Source organism: Neovison vison, chromosome 7, assembly GCF_020171115.1.
Source record: "Neovison vison isolate M4711 chromosome 7, ASM_NN_V1, whole genome shotgun sequence".
NCBI lineage: Eukaryota > Metazoa > Chordata > Mammalia > Carnivora > Mustelidae > Neogale > Neogale vison.
The window spans coordinates 3,755,749-3,781,527 of NC_058097.1; the positions used below are offsets into that span (position 1 = coordinate 3,755,749).

The following is a 25,779-nucleotide window of genomic DNA, read 5'->3' on the forward strand; positions in this document are numbered from 1 at the left end:
CTAAAGTCATAAAGGAAAGTATCTTCACAATAAATGAGAAGAAAAAAAGGAAAAAATTCATGGTGAATCAGAAAACGAGGAAAAGAACCAGATGGACATTCTAGGATGGAAAAATGTCCTGTCCAAAATAAAAGGGACGGAATTAGCTGCAGGAGGAAGAGGCTGCAGATCTTCGGGGGGGGGTGGCAGGGGAGGCTCCCCAGTGCCCCGTGGGATGGTGCCAACAGGGTCATTTCCATGGACTTGACCATGCACTTGTCAGAAACCAGTGAGTGCCGACGTCAGTCATTACCCAATGTCCGTGATTTTTACGATCCTGCCTGGCAAGTGCTCATATGATATTTTAAATCAGCATTTTCAAAGCCTGAATCTACACATTTCAGAGGAAAGTTATCCCCACCACCAATGGAAAGCGCATAAGCGGGGCTGAGAACACAAAGGCAAAGGTGTTGATAGACATAAAGATGAGCCAAGCCCCGAGACCCCCCCACCACCACGACTATAGCGGCTTGGGACACACAGGGACACACGACAGCAGTCACCGAAAGGGGCTAATGTCCCCTCCCTCCCCCAGTTCAGATGGGGAGGCCCTGGCTCCCAGCAGGACTATTTGGAGACGGGGCCTCCCAGGAGTTAATTAAGGTTAACAAGGGTGAGGCCTTGACCCAGAAGGATGAGGGGTGCACGCCCAGAGCCCAGGACTCAGGGAGGAGGTGGCCATCTGCAAGCAAGGAGCGAGGCCTCGGGAGACAGCGACCCTGTTGTCACCTTGATCTCGGCCTTCTGGCCTCCAGAACGAGGAGGGAATAATCTCCGTGGCTTGAGCTGGTGTGCTGCGGGGGCCCGGGCAGGGTCCTCGCGGACATGCGCCGTGTGCTCTTGGGGCCAGCAGCGCCCACGTAGGTCCTGAGACACGCAGGCTGTAGGCTCCCAGCCAAGAGCCGCAGGGCCAGAATCCGCATTTTGACAAGCCCCGCGCCCACCCCACCCGCACACAGTCTGCACACGGCCCGGCGGCCTCTCTTCATCTCCTCTGACCTACCACGCGGAGGTTCCCCCCGGGGCTCCCGAAAATAGGGCCGCGGCCGGCATCTCCCTGCCGCGGGACGCCGCTCCTGGTAGAAGCGCCGGGGACAAGACAGCCAAGAGCCATCAAGGGAGCTTTTAAACGTTTTATTTCACAAACTGTTCAGGTTTGTCCAAAAAAGATACGTCACGGAAACACTTTAGAAATCGAACGGGTTTTATTGAAACGACAGCAACGCGGTCCCCGTTCGTGAGAAGCGTGTGCACACACACACACACACACACACACACTTACAGTAAATTTTTGTACACAGGAAGTAGTAAAATACATCATTTTTCATAGAAAAAAGCACACATGTCAGCTGCGGGCTGCGTGAGCCTACAGACCACATAAACGACCAGAACGGGATGGGGCAGAAATCTGAAGGAAGCGAGGACATTTCATTTTGGGGCCAAGAGACCCAGAGACAGTGTTGGCCTGATTTACCAGCTTTCCGTGTGGGTCACGTGCCGAGGACACGACGGGTCCTGTCGACGGACAGAATGAGAGGTGGTCTCCGGTTACAGGGGCTTGGGCTTTGTGGCCTTGTTTCCACTTTCGGGAGAAAAACGGTTCCCGGAGCACGACGGTGCAGAGTACGGACAGGAGCATGCGTTCCGGCCGGGCCTTGCTCTGCTGATCCTGTGAGCCCGGCGGCTGCGGGGGCGTCCGGCGACCGGGCCCTCGAGTTGACCAGGACGGGGACCTCTCACCCCAGACATCTCAGATTCTCCCTCAGGAAGGATGCTTCCGGAAAGAGCCCCTGGACAGTCGCGAATTCCAAAAGCCCCAACCCTGCAGTCTCGACAGAGCCACGGGCCGTGACAGCCTGGTGGCCGAGAAGAGGTTGAGGAAACAAGCGTCCAGCAGCACACCACCTAGAGTCCAGAAGTTTCCAAGGACTCAGATCTTTGGGCTGTAACTAGATATGCAAGCAACAGGCTGACCGAATTCTTGTGCTCTAGCATTTGGGACTGAATCGTCAAAACCTACGGATTACTACGAGCCCAGCGTGCACCAAAGAGGGACGGGTCTGCTCATTCCAGTTCCGGGGAGCAAAGGTTTGCATGGCCTTTCCCCAGTTCCTAAAGGTGGCGGAGGGAAGCTGTTTACCTGGAGTGTGTGCTGGAGAGAGAGATGTTCCGGACAGCACACCGGGCTCACTTCCCCAGGTAGACTTCCTTGTGCGGACCATCTTAGTCTGGCTCTGTCTGTGGTTTTGTTTAGTTTGGTTTGGTTTTTTTTTGTTGTTGTTGTTGTTGTTTTTTTAAACCGTCTGTTAGTTCCTTTGCCTTTGAAATATTTCGAGGGAGGGTGAAATCAGATGTAGACCCGGTGTTCACGAAAGTGAGAGATTTTAGCCTCTGCAAAGCAATGCTATTTACAAAAAGGTATTTTGTTTCACTGTGGGTTTCGGGTCTGGGCTCCTCAAGTACTTTTATAAAGCGGGACCCAGAGAGCACCGAGCTCCTCGGAGCCATTTGGCAAGACGTGTTCGACAAAAACAGGAAGAGAAACCCTTCCAGAGTGTTTCTGTCTCTTGCTGTTACACCGCAGGAGGGTTTCGTAACCACAAACGGTTCCTCTTCCCAGAGCGGCTAACCTGGGCGAGGAATGTACTCAGGAATCCCTTCCCCCCGTGGCTAGAAACTAGGTCAGCCGATGCAGGGGGACCGCATAGTCCACCGCTGCTTTTGGAAAGCAGCAAGAAAACAGCCCTCCTTTGGCTGTTCTTAGATGCCTCAGTGGAACCAACAGAAACCGTGAGTTGGAGCAAAAAAAAAAAACCAAGTTGGGAGGGGGTGGTTTGCCAACAGAACCGCTCGCAAAGCAAAGACCCTGGCAGGGAAGGTGATGCATAACCCAGGCTGGGCTGGGCCTGGAGTCACAGGGGGAGGGACAGGGCCCAGAAAGGATCCTGGTTCATTTGTCCTCAAGGAGACCAAAGGTCACGACAGCAGGCAGACGGGCCACGTGGACAAAAGGAAGGACGAAGACAAGAGATACATCTCGGGAGTTACTGAGGAGCTCTAAGTAAGCCAGCACTGCTGCGTACAGAACCAGCCCGCGGGAGGCGGGGTGCCGGCACGGACGGGGGGCCAGGGCGGGGTCCAGGCCTCGCTGCCCCAGTCCTCCTGGTTCCAGCCCATGTGTCTGACCAGCAAACGTCACACCCATTTTTCTCCATAGGTAGGGACGGACTGTGTTTTCAAAGTTTTTAAATAACCACCTTCTACTCCATTCCTGAAACTCGCCTTTCCGGCGCTCACTCTGCCTCTTCCCACCCTTTGCGTGCCTCCCCCAGGCGTGAGCTCCGAGTCCTGCCATCTCTGTGGGCCTGGAACCTTCTCCCTGCCCACTGAGGAGCACCGGGGAGGAACGCCTCGGTGACCGCCCATGAGGAGAGGGCGCACAGATGGAGACCCCCGGCCCCAGCAGGACCAGGCCGGGACCCCAGGAGGCTGCGAGACAAAGGCACAGAGAGTGTGACACTGAACACCATTCAAAGGACGTTTCCTGCCTCTCTATATCCCCAGCCCAACCCCCCACCCCCCAAAATGACAAAATAAAAATAAAAAGCAAAACTCGGAAGCCCTCTTGAAGACGCACGCCCCCTTCTCCCCGGCACTGGATATTCACTGCCTGACAGCAAAGATCCGGAAGGCCTTTCCGTCTCGAGGGGTCCTCAGGCTGCAAGAGAAGGCAGAGGGCACGTTACTGAAAGATCAGGAGATCTCACTCGGAGAAGGGAGAGCGGGGTGCCCCCATCCCCGCCAGGGATTCCAGCAGCTGCTGGAAACACAGCTCCTGCCCCGGGGCCAGGCACACGTGGCAAGTTCCATTCTCTGCGCAACAGGGCCTGGGTCTGAATCTAGGTCAGGCAGGGTTGTGGAGTTCTTTTCTCTGAACTCCGCGATCCGCCGGCCCCAGTCTCTCTGAACTGGGTGTACCCTCCGAGACCTCTGCCTGGGGTCGGCATCACTTGCCGACCTCCACTGGGACGGCCATCTGGCTGACCGGCCGGTAGGACGGCATCGTAAGCGTGACGCCTAAGTTGTGGTTACTGAAACAGAGCACGCCGACGGGGCCCAGACGCCCAGCACTGTGAAAAGCATTGTGTCCACGCCTTCTCACTTCTCCGAGAGGTGGGTGCATTAGCGACCTTGTTTCGCAAGTGAGAAAACAAGCAATAGACGGCAAGGACTCAGCCAAGGTCACACAGCTAGTAACAGCCCCTCTCAAGGCAGGAGTTAAATCCTTCAGCTAACTGAAGCCTTTAGAAGAAAAAAACAAGACAAACAAAAGAACCCAGCTCTACTGGTGGGGCGCCTGGGTGTTTCTCTCGGTCCAGTGACCGATGCTTGATTGAGGCTCGGGTCAGGATCTCAGGGTCGTGGGATCAAACTCCGTGTCGGGCTCCAGGCTGAGCCCAGAGTCTGCAGGAGACTCTCTCCCTCTGCCCCTCCCCGCAGCGTGGGCGCACTCTCTAGTACACACATACGTACCTACACATTGAGAAACCCCAGCGGCCCTGACGTATAACACGCCATGAAGCACACCTTTGTGTACATGGACACTCCGGCGATTCTGAGAAATTTTATAGGCTTACGCAATCACCACCACAAAGCAGTTCCGGACGATTATAATCACCCCGAATGATCGCTCACGCCCAGGTTTAATCCGTTCCCCTCCCACTGGCTCTGGCGACTTCTGTCTGTGCAGATCTGCCCGTCCTGGATGTGTCACGTGCTCGGGACCCCACGCTACGTGGCCTGAGCACCTGGCTGCTTTGGCTCGGAAGGAGGGTTCTGAGGCTCGCCCCTCACAGCAGCACGACCCGGACTTGCCTCCTTTTTTATGGCTGAATAATAGTCCATCCTAGGGACAGGCCACGTTTTCTGTGCCGTTTCCCCAGCTGATGGATATGTAGATTCTCTCCACCCTGAGCATCGATGAGAAATGCTGCTGGGAACGTTCGTGGACGTGCGCCCGTACGGATACGATTTTCTATTGGATATACAGCGGCACAGCTGGGTCCAGAGGTGAAATGTATGCTTGCCTTTTGTAAAAGCTGCCAAAATATTTCCAAAGCAGCTGCCCCATCTTACCTCCTCCCCACCGGCTGCATGTGGGGGCACTCTGGGGGGCTCCGTGTCCTCGCCAGCCCCTGTCGCGTGTCCCGTAGCTTGTGGGACACAAAGAGCTTCCCCGTGCTCTGGATTCAGTGGCATGATATCCTATTAAAGTATTCCAACAGACCTAACTGGATCCCTATTCACGGAGCTCTAAGAGCCCCTAATATTTTGTTCTTGCACACAATGCCACAGAGCCCAGCCTCGTCCTGTCCACATACAAACGAGAGCTCCTACAGATCGGCTCCAGGGGGCAGGATGCCGGATAGCAGGACACACATCCGCATCTGCCGTCTGGACAGCCCGCCAGACTGCTCTCTGTGGAGACCACCCCTCTCCCCCAAAGACAAGTCCCATCCACAGCAGGTGAGGCGGCCAGTCCAGCCCACAGGCGCACCAGCCCAGCGTGCTCTCCGGCTTTTGGTGCTCGGCCATTCAAAAGTAGGGCATGGCACCCACATGGGGTTTTAACTTGCCTTCTGCTCATTATGAATGAGCTGGAGCAGAAGATTCACAGCCGAGCCGTGATTTAAGCACCATTTCCTGTAGAGTCTCCCCTGCAGCTGAAGCTGCCGGACCAGACAGATGGTCTTTGCCCTCTCAGACTGCTTGGGAAGGGCGGCAGTCCTGGGGAAGCAGGCTGCTTGGAATTCCTGGTTGTTTTCCCCCTCTCCCCATGGCAGCGTTTTGTTCTTGGCTACCCTAGGGCTGAACTTTTGAAACGGGTATCCAATGGGAGCCCTTGGCAAGACAGGGCCATGAGCAAAAGCCAGGCATCCGGACAGACCAGAACACTGGGCCGCCGGCCTCCGGGCCAGCAGCTCCCACCAGACGGAGAGCGTGGCCATGATGGGGCTGGGGTTACCCGGCTGCCCTGCTGGTTTCTGGAAAGCTAAGGTTCCAGGGCCCTCCTCAGGCCTCTGGGCTGCACGACTTCCCCAGATCCTCTGCCCGAATGAAGAGCCTGGGAGAACCTGCCAGAGCCACCAGGTTCTCGGCCAGTCCTCCTGGTGGGCCAGCCACGCTGGGAAGAACGGCAGGGTCTGTGTCTCTCGCTACTATGTCCTATCGATGACGTGTCTCCCCACCACAGGGCCCCAAAAACCCTGGGACAAGAGGGCCATGCAGGCTGTGGTCCGGACAAAGGCCCGGTCCCTGCGGAGCACCCCCAACGAGGAGCCGATCCACCTTGGAGGCAAAAGCAGGCCCTGCTGAGGGGTGTCTATTTCTTAACACATCAACCAGCGAGCAGCACCGCTGAGGGTGTCCATGTGACGCGTGCTGGGCTCCTCCCGTGGGTCAGGCAGAGAATCCCTCTGGTTCAGGCTACTCCAAAAAGCCTTCGGGTGGGTTCCCACTTGTCTCTGCCTCAAACGCCGACCGAGCCCCAGTCCGGCTGGCTGAGTCGGAGGCCCTGCGTGTTTGACAGGGAGGGGGTGTGACTGATCGGCTGGAAGCCCGCCTTCGCACCCTCTGTTCTGAAGCCTCGCCCTCTGGTCCCAACGCCCTCCTTGGGCTCCCTGTAACTCCCACACAGAGCAGAAGGGCGCGTCAGTTGGCACAGCACGTCCGGGCAATTTTCTTAAAAGGCATTGACCATTTTAATAAAGAGTTTCAAGAACTTCCGTTAAAAGTCCTGGGAAAAATCCCTCAGTGCTCTCTGAACACATCTCTGAACTCAGCAACGTGTCCGTCATTCGGCCGGCGTGCAGCTGAGCACCTACTACGTGCGGGGCACTGGGCTGCGTGCGGGGGACGCGGGGCTAACAGAACTGCTGAGGTTCTTGCTTTCACGGGCAAGAACTGGGGGTGGAAAGTGACAGCTAAACACGGCAAAGAGATCGTCTCAGAGAGTGACGGGTCCTGGGAGCAAAACCGCACCAGGACATGGGACCGGAGCGGCGCAGGGGTGAGGCTCAGAGTAACGGGACCGGAGCGGCGCAGGGGTGAGGCTCAGAGTAACGGGACCAGAGCCGCGCAGGGGTGAGGCTCAGAGTAACGGGACCGGAGCCGGGCAGGGAGGAGGGACGTAGGGTGGTGAGATCAGAGCAGAGCAGGGGTGATGGAGGCATGGTGATGGGAATGGAGCAGGCCGGGGGAGGCAGCAGCTGTGTGACAGGCTGAGTGACAAGGGGACCCCCATCACAGGAATACATGGCAGATGGGGGGGTGTGGGGGATTCAGGGTCAGGTGACGGTGGGTGCAAAGGCGCTAGTCTCAACGCGTCCCCAGAACAGAGAGGTCAGCGAGCGAAGGGTCACGCAGAGGGACAGCGGGTTGGGAGGCAGAGAGATGGGCAAGGATCGCATCAGCTGTGACCTTGCGTGGGGAGGGGAGGGGCTTTCATTCTTGCCGTGGAAGACGCCGAGCCCCTCAGAGAGACGTGGTCGGGCCCTGCGACCGTCTACCGGGAGGAAGCGCTCTTAAGAAACTGTCGGAAAGCACACGGGCGGGTGCAGAGATGTTCTCTGCGGTGTTGTTTATCGCAGCAAAGCGAAAGGAAACAGCCCGGATGTCCGTCCAGGGGCGGTCTGTCCACACAAGGGAAGAGGGTGCAGCCACGGAAGTGATGGCGTGACGACGTGGGACGTGGCTTGGGAGCACATTCAAACGGTTACTGACCGAAAAAATCAGTTCCCCTCGCAATACAGGGAGTCTGATCCGTTTCGGGGAAAACGAAAACGAGAAAGAAGGGGTTTGTGAACAGAAAAAAATCCGGAAGGAAACGCACGGGAACGCGGACACTGGCTGTGGGGTTTTCAGTGACAGTAACTGAAATCTGAAATTATTTTGAAATTTTTTTCTTAAATAACTGGAAATTACATCTAGAAATTATTTTCTTAAAATGTCTTAAAATTAAGATTTTAATCGCTTGAAATGAATTCCTTAAAATTATTTTAAAATTAAAATGATTTCTGGAGGTTTCTCTAATTTTAAAAAGAATAGGAAGGAACAGAGGAAGAGAGAGCCCACAAGACCTCCAGAAGGGCTGGGGAGAAGCAGAACGCACCCCTGGGAGCTGGCGGCTCTGCCCGCCCCTGCTGACCGCGGGATGCCGCCTGGGTCCTTATGTAAGCTCGCCCCGTGCACCCCTCAAGGGCACCCCACGAGATCTTTAAGGTTTTCGTCACTTACAGAAAGGGAACCAAGACTCTGAGTAATGACGCCATTTGCCCCAAATGGAACACCTTGCTCCAGGTGCAGCTCGGATGCGGACCCAGGTGTGTCGAGACACCTAACATTATCCGGAGCATTCGGGCTGTGGTCAGCCATCTCCGAGGGCGACATCGGCCCACCCCAGGTCTCCGGGGGACGGGGGAGGTTGTAGGTCCTCGGGAGCCGCAAACATCGGACTGCATCCTGGAGCCGCGGGTGGAGGTCATTCAGGCAGGGACCGATGGCCCTTTGGCACCAGGCCACCCAGACTGCAAGGACAGCATGGCACACCATTCCCAGCGCGGGGTGGGCTGTCCCAGGAGGGACCGCGGGCTGGTCCCCACGGAGTCACAGAACCCAGCGTCAGACGGATTATAGGAAAGGAACTCGCGATGGCCCTCCTGTGACTTATTCAGGGTTCAATTTCTTTTTAATTATGAAGAAATATCATTTCTTTGTATACGTGTCTATATGCGTATTGATATGTATAGACGTATGTGTTTGTATACAGTGTAGATATTTTGTTGGTTTATTTCAAAGATCCGAACCCTGTTCTCCCAGAGTCTCATCTGTTTAGAGATCTTCCAGGAAAACTCCAGAGTCAGACGCAGCTTCAGACCTTATCCCTAGGACCTTGGTTAGTCCTGCTCTCTGAGCCCGTTCTCCTATCGGCACAACAGGGCCTGTGGAAGCATCCGGTCCTTAGGGACAGCGGGAGGCGTACGCAAGCCTGTGCCAGCAACCCCGGGTCGGGCGCTCAGTCAGTGGGGGCTGCAAACAGACCTTCCTATGCTGTTTGAACCCAATCGCCCCTCCAGGAAAGGACCGTGTGCCTGGCGCGTGGCAGGTCCAGGCACAGTGACAAAGGCACTACCCCCATGGAAGCCCAAACTCTGTCACAAGTCCTCCTCTTATTGTGTGAAATATAAAAATATTCTTCCGGGAAAAGACTTTCAGGACAGTGTGTGCTATATGATCTCCGTCTTAATTTTGTACGGGTTGTATGTGCCCTGGGGGAGGAGGCCTGAAAAGCTATACATGAGCAATTACCAGAGGTTAGCAGGGCACCTGGGCAGGACTCTGGTTTTCTACCTGCAAGATTTATTACTTAAATAGTAAGTATGTATTTCTTTTCTAATGTAAGCTTTTAAAGATAGGGGCACCTGGGTGGCTCAGTGGCTTAAAGCCTCTGCCTTCAGCTCAGGTCATGATCCCAGGGTCCTGGGATCGAGCCCCACATTGGGCTGTCTGCTTGGCAGAGAGTCTGCTTCCTCTTCTCTCTCTGCCTGCCTCTCTGCCTGCTTGTGATCTCTTGTCTGTCAAATAAATAGATAAAATCTTAAAAAAAAAAAAAAAACTTTCAAAGATAAAAACAAGTGCGCCCTTGCCCTGAAGGTTCGCCCGACCCCTCCTGGGCAGAGCCCGTGCCCTAGGCTCAGGGATCACATGTGCTGGTGAAGAGAACAGGTGTGGCAGTAGGTGGCCTGGATTCAGTCGTGGCTCTGGGGCTTGCTGGCCGGTGACCTTGAACAAGTCCCTCAACCTCTCTGGGCCTCCCTTTCCTTCCTGATAAAGTGGGGATTACTGGAGTCCCCACTTCATGGGGCTGCTGGGGGGATTTGATGAGCTACTGTGCGTACAGATCCTGGACGGTGGGGCAGGGGAAACACACCCATTTGCCCAGCCGTGGGAACCCGACACCCAGCCTTGGTCCAGCCAGCCTGGGGGAGAGGGAGGAGCTCGTGACGTCTAGAAACAACAGCTTGATGGTGTCTGCTTCTCAGAGTTTCTGGATACACTGAGGGATGTTCAGACACCCAGGCCTTCCGAGTCCCAGGGCTGGGCTGCCCAGCAGAGCAGCCGACCAGTCACAGTGACTACTGGGCACGTGAGATGGGACTCGCCCAGACTGAGATACTGGCTGTGTGTCATACAGGGTAGAGCTCCAAGATCTTATTTTTAAAAGTGCCTATTTCTTATCAATGATTTTCTATTAATTGACATTAAAATGATATTTTTGATACAATGCATTCAATTAAGTATATTCTAAATTGTCCTTTTTTTTTTACTTGTTACTGTGTCTACCAGAAACTTTAGAACCCCGTGTGGCTCTTGGTTAAGCGTGTGCTGGACGTGCCCCAGGAGGTCAGGGCCTGGCACAAAGACGCTGCCCACAAATGCGACACTCCCTTTTAGATGAAAGTCCTTCCACATACGTATAGACCATCCACCTCTGTGTACGGGTTATGTTTGTTAAAACCAAGTGGCCAAGAATGCTATCTGCCAGCACCGGTGTGTGTCCCAATCTCCTTGTGAAATCGGTCTTCTAAAAAAACGGTCCTGGTCTAGGAAAAATTCCTGAACCGATATTCACCCAGCTGTCCAGCTTCTTTACGAGAACACCTCTCCTTTCCTGTGCCAATGCTTGGTGGACATGTGTGTGAGGCAGAAGACTCCTGACCTCCCACGGGGCCTCAGTTCTGCATACGCGTCTTTCAAAACTCTCAGGAAATCCTCGTCTAGCAAAAGACCACCGCTACACCAAAGCTACTTTGCAGCCAGACTGACCTCGGGCCCATGTGCCGAGAATTCTGCTCAGGCGGCTTTTGTTTGCTTGCTCGACCGGAGGAGTCCCTGAAGGGGCATGAAGTTCGCAGTCCCAGAGGGTCTGGCACCCGCGACCCCCTGGGGACCCCCTGGGGACTCCCGGGAACCAGCAGCCGTTGGGGACAGAGCCACCCTCCAGCCCCAGGCTTGGTTCCCGCAGCCCCTAATGGGAACAGGCTCCGGGGAGGTTTCCCAGTCCTGGTCTCTGTGCGGAGGGCTGCGGAGGTCCCATGTCAATGAGGGGCCGTGGGGCGCGGCCGGAGCCGCGTCACCGAGGAGGGGCCTCCAGACAGTGAGACGGGGCCCTGCTTCCTGGGCTCAGCTGCCTGCCCTCCCTCCAGAACAGTGACGCCCGGGCCCCGGCGACGGCACTGGTCCTTTCTCCTGCCATCTCTGCCCCACCGGATGTCACGGCCCTCACGGGCAGAGATCAGGCCGCGTGTTCCCTGCTGGATCCCAGTGCCTGGGCCATCACGCCGGCTCGCCAAGCGTTCGGCCCCTGACGGGTGAGGACGCATCGGAAGGACAGACGTGCGGACGGAAGGGTGACTGCCCGCAAGGTGCCCCCTTGTCCCGAAAGACCAGCCACACAGCCGATTTCTTACGCACAAGTCACTTGGCCCCACGTGCAGGAACCGCGGCGCCGAGGTGAGCAACAGACTTCTAAGGGATACCACAGGTACGAGGGCCCCGGGTTCACGGGGCGCGCACGGTGAGCCGCCGGCTGGCGCTTGGCCAGACCCTCTCCATGATCCTCGCAGCGCCCATGTGACAGAGGGGGGCGTCGAAGCTCGGGGAGACCGCCTGCCCAAGGACACCAGCCGGGGAGCAGGGTCCCAAATGTCATCAGACCCCACCCCACAAGAGCACCCTCCCGGCGTGGCCTCCCCCTTCTGTGTGTGCTCCGTTGTCTCGCCGCCCAGGGCACCGGCATCCCGGGGCCCCAGGAGAACAAGTGTCAGAATCCCGCGTGGTGCCTGCGTGTGCCGGGGACGCCACCAGCCTCACGGCATCGTCCAACGTGCACCAGGACCCCCGGGAGTCGTGTTCATGGAAACCACAGAGCCCAGTCCTGGAACTTCAGACTCTGCAGGTCTGGGGAGGGCCTGAGGGCCCACTTTCCTAGCAAGCTCCTGGCTGACCTGGGTTCTGCTCATCTGTGGGGGCCGGTCTGAGACCCACCACCTTACCACGACCCCAGGGCAGGTGTTAGCACCTTCCCCTTTGTGGGTGGGAAAACGGAGTCCCAAGTGAGCGAGTCCACGAAGGAAAGGAAGCAGGATCTCAACTCTGGAGATGCTGCGGGAACTCCCTAGAAGCTTTCCGAATAGTGCAGCGGGCATCGGCCACTCTGGGCCCGGGAAGGGCTGCCTGGAAGATATTTATAATGATGACGGCAATTCTGGGCAGGTCCCTTGGGGAGAGATAAAGAATGACGGGTCTTGGGGGGACAGGGAGGGTGACAGTGGGAAAGAAACCACCTTGGGGACCCATCCCAGACACCCTCGTGGAGGGGCCACACATTAAGCCCAGTGGCTGCCCTCGGGGAGCCGCTGACATGGCCCCAGGGACGAGCCGGGCAGTGAGTGCCGAGGCCGGCCTGCCACGTTTCTCAGCAAGACCGTTTCCTCTTCGAAGGGTACAGAGAGCTCAACAGAGTGGTGTCCAGGACTTCTTTCCAGCCTGGCCAGGAAATTCCACTAATCAGCTGCCTGATTTCCCTCCCATTAAATCAACGGAATTTCCCTTCATTAAGCTCTTCCCAAACAAAGGTTGCCCACGCTGAAGGAGAAGACACAGACACCATCCACTCCAGCATCGGGGCTCAGGGCAGAGTGTCTGTGTGGGCCCCTGGTGGGGTCTGTGTGCCATCCCGACACTCCGGGGGACCTGGGGGTATGAGGGGGGGGAACCACGAAAGCCTGAGCTTCCAGGGCCTGGCACATTTTGTGTTCTTGATTTTATACTCCTTTTTGAAAGAAGCCCCTTCAAATAAAAATTTCAGGGCTCCCCTCCATTATGGGCTCACTCGTGTCCCCCAACCCTATTCCCGCATTTAAACCCCAACCCCCAATGCCTCAGAACGGACCGTATTTGGAGAGGGTCTTTGAAAGGATAATGAAGTTAAAAACGACTGGTCTCCTTAGAGGAAAAGAGGACGTAGATGCACACGGAGGGAGAACCGGTCAGGACACAGGGAGAAGGTGGCCGTCTACACCCCCAGGAGAGAGGCCTCAGGAGGAAGTGTCCCCAGCCCACGCCTTGATCGGCGACTTCCCGCCTCCAGCACTGCGAGGAAATCAACGTCTGGGCTGTAAGCCCCTTGCCGCCTGTGTACCTTTCCCCACCAGCCCCAGGAACAAACACACCCCCAACAGGGGTCTTCCCGGGGGAAGGCGAGTCATCAGACCCATTTCACAGACACAGGAGCAGAGGTTTAGGAAAGGCCAGATGCCTTGTGTGAGGTCACAGGGCTCTCAGAGGAAACCCCGGGACTGGGGCCTGGGTCCCTGGGCTGCAAGGCCCGTGAGGCACATCCATGGCAACAGGACACAGGTGAGGCTGAGAAGCATCTGCCAGGAGATAACTGGCAGCCTGAAGCCACCCTGGGACCCCTTAAGAACATTCTGGAAAGGCCTACCCAAAGCCTCAGACATTTGCTCAGTCTTTGATCTAGGGATGTCATTTCCAGAGATTTCCCAGAATAAGCACTGGTGTGTGCAGACATTCCCCCACGAGGATGGCCATCACGGGACAATCGCCACCCGCCCCTCCTGGGGTGGGAAAGTGCTGGACGGACTGCCCAAAGAGGAGAGAGGTGCAGTGTGCCCACCAGACACAACTGTGTGGGGTCACCAGCAGGGATGGGGCGGGGGAGCTTAGGAGCTGAGGGTGACCTAATCAGTGAAAACACGGAGTACCCGACTGTCCATCCAAGAGCCGTTGCTCTCAGCCGCAGACAGCCACCGGCTTAATCCTCCAGCCACTCCGTGAGGCCGGGGCCGGTGCTGTCCCCGTATCACAGGGAGAACACTAAGGCACAAGGAATCAGGCAGCTGGCTGGCGGGCACAAAGCCAGTGAGAAGCAGAGCTCCAAGCCCTCCGCTCTTCTGTGACGCACGTAACCACACTCTCGTTAGCCGCAGAGAACCACTGAGTCACCGTAATTGGATCCCGTGTGTCTTCCTCACGCCCGTGCCAAGCAAAAGGACCAGAAGGAGACGCAGCACAAGCCTCACGGTAACCCCCCAGGAGAGAGCTTATGGACAATTGTTTTTTTTGGGGGGGGGCTTATGGGAGGCTTCTCAATCTTCTACAAAAACATATAATGTCATAGAAAAACGTTCTCACTTTTAAAACAGAAAGGAAGAGAAAAGAACAGCCTTGTCCTGTGTATTCTGGTGAGAATGAACACAAGCCTGTCTGGGTTCTCCTCCCAGGGTCGAGGACACTGGCTTCCCTCCCAGGTGCCCCAGGGGCACGGTAGGTGGCCTCGGGTGACGAGAGCCGGAGGACGCAGCCCTACCTTTCGGACTGGACTCCGTTACTGAGCGAGCCCACGTAGGCCTTCTTTTTATCCACGGGCATCAGGTCCACGTAACCCCCGCTCTCGTTCTGGATGACTCCCGCGTGCACGGCCGTCTTGCAGATGCTTGAACTCTGAAAGGGCGAGAAGAGCCGGGATCAACGTCAAGGGCGCTGTGCTCCCAGGCGAGGCCCTGCTCCCGCCAACCAGTGCTTGGTGGCCACGCTGGCGGGGGAGGGGGTGTCATGGATCGAGTTACCCCTAGGAAACACCCATCGCCCCCTTGATTCCTTTGGGGTCTCTCCCAAGAGAACTGGCATCCTTCACTCACACACGCATTCATTCCTTCAGCGAGGGTTTTCTGGGCACCTACTGGGTGCCAGACCCTGTGCTAAATGGACAGCTCGGCAGGGAACAAAATAAAGACTTGGCCTTCAGGCAGTTGAGGGAGCCTGACAAGGAAGCAAAGACACACAGAACCAACTCTGGCTGTGAAGAAAATAAAGCTCATGAGGTTAGGCGAGTGGGTGGAGACGCTCAAGCTAGTTAATCTGCGAGGACCGCTCTTGCTGTGACATTTCAGGTTTCATTTGGGTGAGGAAAAGGAACGGGCCACCGCCTATGAATACATCTGGGAAGAGCATCCCAGGCAGAGGGGACAGCCTGTGCAAAGGCCCTGGGGTAAGAGTGAACCTGTCATGTCCCAGGAACAGAAAGAGGGCCAAGGTGGCTAGAATACAGCGTCAGGGGAGTGTGGCGGGGCAGGTGGGAGAGGTGAGCGGGGCCCATCCCGCGGGGCTGTGAGGATGACAGGGGGTTCTAGGCTTATTCTAGGTGCCAAGGAAGCTGCTGGTTTTCAAATAGGGGCAGGGTATGCTGTTTTCCAAAGTTATCAAGCAGTCCAATTCCTGGGTTACAAACCCTGGAGTTAAGTTTTCACTAGGGCCTTTAGGGAGCCAGCAGAAAAAGGATCCGCAGGATGGAATGTCCGAGACTAACCAATCCCATGTGGGGCGGCTGGTCCTCGGTCACCCTGACCAGCTGATTCAGTCGCCCCCGACGGGGGCCGGGGGACTGAGGCACACTCGAGGTGAAGCACCACGTGGGTGACCCACTCCGGCCACGTCTGTGATCCTGTCCTCCGGCTTGGGGTAAAGACCCAACCCTGGCCTTGGCCGTGGGTGTCAGTCTTCACCGCAACCCAGAGCCCCGTGCAGCACCTTCACCCAGTGACGGTGCCTGACCCCCTTTCCCGCTACCCCCCCAAAAGCAGCGGCGGTGGGGGAAGCCTGGATTTGGCATTTTCAACACCAGTCGGGGGTTCTTGTGAGCGGCCAGGGCCACGCGGATCCGTATGTGGGCTCAGCAGCCTCCTTCCCCCTTAGCAGACAGAATGCAGACTCCCGGCCTCTCCAGTCCCGGGCCCAGGCGGACTGCCTTGGGCCTGGGATCTCACTTCATCTTCCAGCGGGACAGGTAAGTCCCGCCGTTCCCACTCCACGGGCCAGAGCGTGTGGGTTTGGGGAGAACCAAGAACTTGGCCGGGGTCACACAGACATGGCTTAGCCGAGATTCCCGCTGAGGTCCAGCTGAGGGAAAGTCTGTGCGTCCGAGGCCCCCAGAGGCACGGCCTCCGGAGCGTCCACATCCCTGCCTCTGAGCTTGTGACCAAAGGACGCCCGTGGCCAAAAAACGCTGCACATGGGACGGAGGTAAGGACTTTGAGGAGGAGAGGAGCCCAGAGTCATCCCCAGGGTCCTTCTAAGACGGAGGCCAGCGGGGCAGAGATGGGAGACAGAGCTGAAGATGCCGCAGGGCTGGCTTTGCCGATGGGGGGCAGGGGCTGTGGGCGGCTTTGGGAAAGTGAGAAAGGCGCGCAAACAGGTGCCCCTGGGAGGGGGCTCCAGAAGGAATGGAGCTCTGCCGACAGCCGGACCTGTACCTGGGGAGGCCCGTGCTGGGCTTCGGACGTCCAGACTGTGAGAGGAAGGCCACCAAGTCACTAAGTCTGTGCTCATTGATCACGGCAGCCCTAAGAAACGCATACCGCTTCTGACGGGACATCCATTCGGTCCCGTAAGTGAGGACTTCCAGATACTCAGGAACCAGAGTCACCAGGGGAACGGCCCCCCAGACTCCGGTAACGGGGTGAGTCAAGCTGACCGAGGCAGCAGCTCATTCTAGCTCAGCAAGCTGCCAACTTAGAGATGGGGTCAGAATGACATCGACAGGCCAGACCTAGTGACCTGGTGACCCGTGGCCGCGGCCCTCATTGGCTTAGCCTGCAGACTCCGTGTGTGTCGAGCAGGGACAGGGGGTGGTGCTTTGTGCAGGGAGTGGAGCCGAGGCCACGGTGGACCAGGACCCAAGTTTGCGAGCACCACCTGGCGGGGGTCACTCAGTGGGGGAGGGGGGCATGTGTGCGTCTGGACTTGGCTGTCCTCAAGGCCACCTGTTTGCCCAGTACATGGGGGGTCCCAACCATTGGTTAACCCACCCAGAACCTCCTTCGTGACGAGAGTGGGCTGGGAAAGACGAATCCTGTAGGATCCTGCTTACACGGGGCTTTGGGCGCGGTCTGGTCCGCAGACCCAGAACGTAGAACAGGGTAGGTACCCCGAGCTGCCCTTTGAATGGGACAAGGAACACATCAAGCAGGTTCTTAACACCAAGACGGGAGTGAACAGATTCAGGTGGGCTCTTTGAAAATCCCGATTTGAAATCTCACGCAGATTCGGAATCTCACACGTTGGGAGTCTGGGGCAGTCCCTCTTCGGGACGCCCTGCCAGGCGATGGGCTCCTGCCCCCTTCCTTCAACTGGGTCCTGCTGGAGAAGCCATTGGCTTTGCATCAAAGGAAAAATCGCTTCTCGGCACCCGAAGCTGCCCTGAGGGGTCCCTGGGAAGCGCGCCGTGCCGCGGGCCGGGCAGAGCGAGACCCCGGGGGCTCCCACACCGAGGGCTTGAGAAGCCGAGTGCCCGCTCTCTGGCACTGAGCTGTGAGAGTCACCGAAGGCCACGTATGACTCTGGGCCGACACGTCCTTTCTTCTTTGCTACACAGACAAGGGCAGGGCTCCTTAGCCGAGCGGGCTCTGGGGGACCTGGGAGACCCGAGTGGCACATCAGCAAGCACTTCCTTGGTGTCAGCACTGAACGTGGGAGACCCCGGAGAAGCAGGGACAGCTGGTCACCTCGTCCACACGAGGAAGCCTTTTTTGTCACCCCCCTGGAAAAAGGATCCGTAAGTTTCCAGCCCTTCGAAGCGTTTGTGTCCCCCGAAGATTCGGAAGCAGTGCACGGGCGACCATCTCAGAGAGAGACGGAGACTTCAGGATTCCTCTAAACGCCGGGTTGGCGGGGGGTGAGCTGTGCCGGCACGAACACGCGCTCTTCTCGCCGGCAGGCGTTTCCTCCATCTCTCTGGCCACCGCTCCCTCCGCTGACCCAGTCCCCGGGCATGAGGCCCGGGGCTGCTTTGGCCGCAGCAGCCGGTGGGTGGGGGGACCCGAGCCCACCGCCCGCAGAAACGCCGCCCGGAGGAGCCGCGGTCTGGTTTTGCGTCCTGTGACAGTCCTTTGCCTGCTGTCCCCGGAGGATGTCTGGACGCCCGCGGTATCCAAGTCTTCCGTGATAACGTCAAGCTGCAGCCTTGAGTGTGAGACGCTCGCGGGGGCGGTTGATGATCCTCCCGAGAGGCTCGGCTCCCGTCCGCGATCAACACGCACCTCTCCAAGCACCCGCAGCGCGGGCAACCCTCTCCCCCTCTCTCGCCCTTCCTTCACCACGTCCCCTCTCACGAAGCTTCCTAAACGTGCAGGCGTCCACTTTCTCTTCCTAGGCCCCGAGTGACGCAAATAAACCGCTGCCACCCGCAGAAATCGGGTCTCAGGGAGGCCGGAGCTCGTGCTGCCTCTGCCTCCACCACTTGTCCGCCGGGTGGCCTTGAATGACATGTTTTGGCCCCAAGAGCCCTGATCTTCTCAGTACAAAGGGCTGGTCATCATCACAGGTAACATTTTTCAAGCATTCGCCAAGGCCGGCCCTGCTGTCGGCGCTTCCTGTGCAGTGACAGAGAACTCTCTCGGCAACCCTGCGAGCTGGGCGTCATCATCCTCTCTTAGCAGACGAGGGGAACAAGGTTCAGGGACGTTCAGGGATTTGCCCCAAATCACTCAGCCGGCAAACAGCAGAGTCGGGACTGCCCCCACCACCCCCCAGAGCCAGCTCGCTGTCCACTGTTCCTCATGGGACTGTGGGGGCCGGAGAGAACGATCTGGAAGACGCAACAGGCTCAGGGCTTGAACGCAGACTTGCCGCCGGCAGCAGTCAGGAGATGTTAGTTGATAAGGCAAGTGGCACCACCGCGATCATCACTGTCACCGTCACCAAAAATGCTCCAGGGACTGTCGTCCCGGAACAGCGGCATCAGCGGCATCCGGGAACTCATTACCAGCGCAGATTCTCTGGCTCTTCTCCAGACTCACGGAGTCAGACAGGCTGGGGTGGGGCCCAGAGAGCTGTCCGAACGAGCCCTCTGGGGGATTCTGGTGTGGGCCCAAGGGTAGGAACTTCTCCAGCCGCCAAGGGAGTCAGAAAGGGCAGATGAGAAAACCCGAGGCTCCGAGCAGGAGAAAGGCTCACCAGCGATCTCACAATCGGGTCTGAACTCGCATCTTGTGACCCAGACCTTGCTCTCTGGGCTACCTCCTGCTGCTTCTCCTGCCTGCAGCTCACCATGAAGGGAGGGGACTGGCAAATAACGTGAGCAGGCAGGCATGGCGGCACGACTGGGCCCTTCGAAGATTTGGAGACAACTCTCCCAAAATAAATCTCTTAGCTAAACAGACATTTTCCAAAAGGCATCATCATTTCCCAGAATACAGAGTGACCTAGAAACCGAGCCCAGAAAAGAACCTTGGAGATGGACGGAACTGCCTTCCTTCTCTCCCTACTCCTCCCCTCTCCCCTCCTGTCTCCCCTCTCTTGTTCTCTTTCTTTCTCCCTTCCTTATTTTTGGAAGAGCTTAACATTTAAACATCAACTAATTTAGTATCTTCATTGATTTATTCCTTCAACAGACATTAACTGAACAGTCATTATGTGCCAAGCCCTGGGCTGAGCACTGTGGTTCCAAGAGCTCGAAACCCTGGAGAACAAGTTCAAGACCACATATAGGTCTCTGTTCTCATGCCTGTTCCCATCAGTGTAATTATGAGTGCAGGTACATCCCAGCAAGGCAGAACAGGGGAGGACAGCAATACCTAGAAATGGTGTTCTTAAAGAACCTAAAACATAGTAAAATTTTTACATTATTATTAATTTTCATCAAGTCCTCTTTGCATTTCTAAGTTTTTAAAAAAAACTTTATATGTTTAGCTGCTATGTTGTTTGGTGCATACAGATTTGATCTCAGACCTTCACACACTGCACCTTTTGTATCGTTCCACAAGAATTGTGTTGTCCCGTTCAGTACGTTTAACCTTAAATTCCACTTTATCAGACAGGAATATTGCCAATGCTGGTTACTTGTTTCTCTGTATTTGGCTAGAATCACTTGGCCTATCTCTTTATTTTTAAGGCATTTTAAAATCAAAGTTTGGCTCAAACATTTCATTTCACAATTGATACACAATATTTTACTCCATTAAGCTTTTAAAACTCAGTTTTGGCTGAATGGCTCCTGAGAAGAAAGAGACTCGAAGAGGAAAGGAAAAAGATGGGTAAGAAAAAGGTTAGCCATGAAGACTGCTTTGGCTTAGCGACCTCAGATTGACAGGAATCTGGAACCCATGAAGCAGACGGAGGCAAAGATGGGGGCGGTGTGTGGGAGAGAACAATTAAGATGAAGACGGAAAAAAGCTGAGTAAAAATGTTAGCTGGGGGATGGGTGATGCTGATCTAATCAGGAAATGTTAGTTCTCAAAGACTCCTTAGACTAGAAAATCCCAGCTGGCTCATTCTACAGAGAGGTACGCAACTTGGCGAGAGGATCACTCAGTCTGGTGGACAGGGCTGCGACCACATTCCCGTCCTTTGGGACACTGTGTGTCTTAACCCCGGGCAACTGGAGGGAACAGACTACATTCTGGACGATTCACTCAGAAAAATCAGGCTAAAACGTCCTTACTAAAGTTAGCAAGGAAATGTGGAAGAACAGACTGCAGTGTGGTAAGAGTGGTTATGAACAAGCTGTCGATTAGTGTGATTTATATTTCCTTCTGTGTGCTTTTAGCTAAGTGGGGGCACGCGGCGACTAGAGTGGACCAGTCCTAGAAATGCATCAGGAGAGCTGGAAGGATGATTGAGTTAGCTGGAGAAATGAAGGGTTAAATACGTGACACCTGAGAGCCTTCACATTAAAAAAAAAAAGGCACATGAATGGGGAGGCACGATTCAATTTACCGAACCATGAAAGCATTCGCACACGATGAGGTCCCCAGGCATCTGCGACCACACGCACACGCCAGTGGAAGTACCAAGACGCCCACATGCGGGGCAACGAGGGCCGGGGTGGCAGAAAGAAGTGATCTCCATTTCGCTCAAAGCACGGGAATGAGATCTCAGGTTTCTGGTATCCAGACCTTAGAACATCGTTTCTGAGGTCTGCGCATGCGTGCAGAGGAGGCCCCTGAAAATGTCGGTGTACTCACGTCTGCATAGATGTTAGTTCCAAACACAGGAGCCCAGTAGGATGGCTCGTCTTTGCAGTGTGCTGGACACCGAACTCTGGAAAACCAGAAACACGCGTGTGATGGTTCTGATGGGCAGAAGACCAAAGTTCTTGAGAAGCAGCTGGCCTTCCCCATTTGGATTTACCCGGGAAAGGAAACTATCACATGGTTGACTCTCTAAGAAAAATAACATCTCTTCCCACCCTAGCAGTGGTAAAGATATTTTCCCTCTTCGTAAACACCACATATAGAATTTTCCAACTCCGCACAAAAGAGACACGCAGAAATAACACGGCAAAAGAGGATAAATGCATAAGAGAGTCGAATGCGGGATTGTGAGAGATGGGACCTCCCATTCTCGGTGTCGGCAGGTTCATATCATGGGCGCACTATGGAGATTATAATCAATCGACTTTGTCAAAGGCCACTTTCCTGTGTGAGGGAGGAAAGGGTGGAGGGCCCTCACCTCAGTGAGTCAAACTATCCCAGGGAGGGGCACTGATAACCTGCGGCCGAAGGGGTCAGATCACCACTGGGTCAGTCACCACTTCCTGCTGCAGGCAGAGAGGATGAGGAGAGCACCTCACTCTGGAAATGGGTGGGTCCTAAGTGGCGGGAGATACTCAAACCAGGGGGAAAAAGCACGAGCTTTATTTAAGAAAAGGTTTTTTTGCCTTTATCTGGAACAGTACACCATGTGGCTGGAGCCAAGATGGCGGCCGGAAACCATCTGGCCCCAAGAGAGACAGGATTCTGGCAGGAAAGAGAGCCCAGGCAAAGGCAGTGAGAAGCCAAAACAGTCTGGAGGCCTGGGTGAGGGGACAAGGGCGGGCGGAGAGGAGGAGGATGTGCATGCGAGATGCTCAAAAAGAAATAAGAATTTGGGCAAGAAAATTCTTGCCTACGGTTTCTAGAACGGCAGGTCAGAAACTGTCTCTTCTGTACTGGTACTGTGTCAAGCTCTTGGTTGTTGTTCGTTTGTGTTTTCTGAAATAACTTCCTTCTGCTTCTGCTTAAGATTTAGGTTAATGATTTAATATTCAGTAAAAGGTTGTCCTCCTTGATGGAACATTCAAAGGGGGTCAGCGTGGTGATGGCCGTGGCCTTGGGCGCCCGTGAGAAAGCCCCACGGGGAACGTGGGCCACAGAGGAGGGCACCTGGGGCCCTTGCTCAGTGTCTCCTCCCTCACCAGACCCTCCTGGGGCTCCTCCCTGCTCACACCTTGGGGGTGTGCACAGGTTAGTTTAAGGTCAGTCTGTAAGAAAACCCATAGGCCTCAAGGCCCCCAGAGAAGGGGTCACAGCTCCGAGAGGACCCATTAGGTACGTCAGAAGCAGACGTTACCAAATGTTACTTTATTTCCGGTTGCATCACCCTCCAAAAATCAGCCAGTAAAGTTTGGTGGGGGGTGGGGGCCGCGTTTAAAATCTACTCTTTAGACAAACTGTGGTCCAGGCACAGACTAGAACCCCGCACAGCGACAGGAGAGACCACCGATGTGCTTGTGGCACAGAAGAAACTCAAAAGCATCATGCAGAGGGAAGGAAGCCAGACACGAAAGGCTCCGTACTAGGATGGCTCTGTTAAGGCGAAATGCTGGGAAAGGCAAAATTATAGTGACAGAACGAAGACCAGTGGTTGGCAGGGACATGGGGGCAGAGGTGGAAGGAGAGGGGTGACTCGAGCCAACTTTCTCGCGTGCTGGGCACTCGATCGTGGCGGTGGCCGCACGAGGGGACGTCTGTCGAGACGCGTCGGATTGTACAGTCACAGTGGGTGGGTTTTGTCGTGTGCAAGTTACACCTCAGGAAAGTTGGGCTCTAATGAGCTGATTCTCAAGGGACCCAGAGAAAATATCAGAGATGAAGCCCAGGAACCAAGGGGCGGATAAAGGGGACAAGAGACCCCATGAAGCTTTTAGTATGGTGATTCCCCGCTGGGCCGCTCCCTGAGACTCAGATCTCAGTGCTCTGGGCAGGGGCCTGGGAAATCTGTTCGGTTGACGTCCCTCAGGCAACTCCACCCCCACCCGCCCCCCACCCCGCAGCCAGGGTGGAGAACCAGAGGTCTCCGCGAGAGGTCCAGCGGGTCTGGGACTCTGAACACAAAGCAGTCGGTTTCCCCGGAGTCCGCACCAAAGGGCCACGCCTAGAACTCGGTTATGCTTCACTGCATGAGATGATACCCCAGCCTAGCCCTGTGCCTCCTTCCTTCAGCCCTTGTGTTTGCAAAACCAGAGGCCAGTGAGCCTTACCTGGGGCAGTGGGTCCCCGCCTTCTCGAACGGGCAGAGCTGAGCGACGGTGCTGTAACAGTCCACGTCCTGCACTGGGGAGAGGAACACCGGGGGAATCAGGTCATCAGCAAGCCTGGGTCTCAGGCCTCCAGCCTGTGAGATGGCCTGCTGGCCCCCAGGTCCCGGGGGCTCATGGGACCCTCACACGGAGGCAGGATGAGAAGCCTAGCACCGCAGGCACCTCACCTCGGGCCCCTCAACGGGTGAGACGCCCCACGGCCCGAGTGTATCCACAGCTCCCCGGGACCGACGATACCTCTCATTGCCCCCTTCCTTGGTCCTCATGTCAAGTACTATTCTAACCATCCAGAGGAGGAAGCAGAGGCCCAAAGGCCAGAGGCTACCCTGGGTCTGCACGGGACGCGGTGGGAAGCTGGGTTTCTGATTCCGGGCCTGGAGCTCCTCTTCAAGGTCACTTGCTGTTTTTAACAACAGAGGCAAGAAAGTGGCTCCAACACTGGCTGCCTGTGGTCTCTGAGCACATGTCCTCAGCTAGCCCCAGGTATGGCAAACCTTTCCCAAAGGGCCAGAGGCTAAATATTCCTGGCTTGGCCGCCATATGGACTACGTGGCCACCAATCGACTCTGCTACCGTAGTAGAAACCAGCCACAGCAGACGTGTAAATGAATGGGAGCGACTATGTGCCAATAAAACTTTATTTGCAAAGACAGACGGCAGGAAGGATTTGGCCCTGAGCGTGGTCGTTTCCGCCAACCCCTGCTCCAGCCTATCATTTGGACAGGCCGGAGGTCTAGGTAGCCAGGGGGGACTTGTTCTGTACGGGTTGCTGTACAACGGAAGGCGGGGGAGGTCATTAAAATTAGATTGAGAACACCACTAAAAGGCACAGAATAATACATCATTATTTAATTCTCTTTCAATTCTTGAAAGCGTATCAATGCATTACCAGTGCAAATACTGTTAATCATCAGGAAAATAAACCATAAAGGTATCCACCAAAATGTTCACAATGTTATCTCTGAGTGGCAGAAACGGGGCCAAATCCCCCCCCCCTTTCTTTAAATGCTTCTTTGTATTTTTAAGTTATCTGGAATAAATAGGCATTACTTTTGTAAAATGGAAAAAAAGCTGCTACATGTTTTTATAAAAACACCTAACCAGATATTCCTGCATCCAGGGCCTATGACGGCAAGAACCACTTTCCCAAAGGAAAGGAAGGGTCGGCGGGCCAGTTTCCTGAGGAAGCATCTCCGCTTGCCTGGGACCATTCCCGTCAAGTGCCCAGGCTGGGAAGTTCGAGTTCACGGCTCCCCTGTGCCAATGGTATGCTCTCCCACGGATGCGTCCCACCCTGCCGCGTGAACGTGCCCTGGGCAATAGGAAATACAGGCAATAGAAAAGCGAGGCCAGAGAAGGCAAGTACGTGCCATGTGCTTCGTCCTGTTTCCCTTCAGTGTTCATGCAGACGTTACTGGTCTCTCAACCCTGGTTTTCTGAGGGGCCCAGAGTGGGGCTTCGGCACCCTCCTCACGGGCTCCCGCTGCTACTATAGAAACGGACGCTTCCTTCAGGCGCTCTAGACCCAGGCATTAGAATTTCTGGGACACTCAGCTGAGAGCCCCAGTCCTGTTTCTGGTTTAGCAACGGAAGGCCAATGCCACGTTCAGATAGGTTTAGAAAGTAGTTAAAGAACTGACCTCATCAGGAAAAAGCCTTTACATGCTGAGGACAGCAACGTTCGCAGGCATCAAACGCATTTAATCAAGAGCTAAGGAGAATGGAAACTCCATGGGGCGCCTGGGTGGCTCAGTGGGTTAAGCCGCTGCCTTCGGCTCAGGTCATGATCTCAGGGTCCTGGGATCGAGTCCTGCATCGGGCTCTCTGCTCGGCAGGGAGCCTGCTTCCTCCTCTCTCTCTCTGCCTGCCTCTCTGCCTATTTGTGATCTCTCTCTGTCAAATAAATAAATAAAATCTTTAAAAAAAAAAAAAAAGAAGGGAAACTCCAGGTGACCTGTGGATTATGGCCAGTCACACAGAGAAAGACTGGCCAGCTTACCTTTTACTTTTGACACCACGAAGGAGCTGGAAGGCTTGTATTTGCTGGAAAAGAAAACATGAGCTCAATGCAAACAGACTCATTCCTAAAAGAGCAAGATGGCTCCTGCGTTTCTTTTCAGCCTCGACTTTTTAATCTTCCTATCTTTTTAGATCCCTGCCAGCCCGAAAGCCCTTAGAACATCCTTGTTAATCTTCTCTGTGCCGAGGAACCCCTCTGACAGGCTGGTGAAGCCTACGGACCTCTTCTCAGGATAATAACTTTAAAAGGCCTATGATAAATTTAAAAGATTAACAGGGAGTCA

The 25,779-nt window shown here is 55.5% G+C and overlaps 1 protein-coding gene across 1 annotated transcript in view; it reads right to left on the reverse strand.

Annotated features, from left to right (window-relative positions):
* Positions 1 to 1,158: 1,158 nt before the first annotated feature.
* The window catches only part of CRISPLD2 (cysteine rich secretory protein LCCL domain containing 2), a 61,907-nt gene continuing 37,286 nt past the window's right edge, over positions 1,159 to 25,779 (reverse strand). Inside the window, exons 11-15 of the mRNA XM_044255624.1 lie at positions 25,476 to 25,519; positions 23,417 to 23,489; positions 21,141 to 21,216; positions 14,489 to 14,622; positions 1,159 to 3,757 (exon numbers count right to left, since the gene is read on the reverse strand). Coding sequence (XP_044111559.1) covers positions 3,703 to 3,757; positions 14,489 to 14,622; positions 21,141 to 21,216; positions 23,417 to 23,489; positions 25,476 to 25,519 — 382 coding nt within the window. The 3' untranslated portion in view covers positions 1,159 to 3,702. The remainder of the gene's footprint in view (positions 3,758 to 14,488; positions 14,623 to 21,140; positions 21,217 to 23,416; positions 23,490 to 25,475; positions 25,520 to 25,779) is intronic.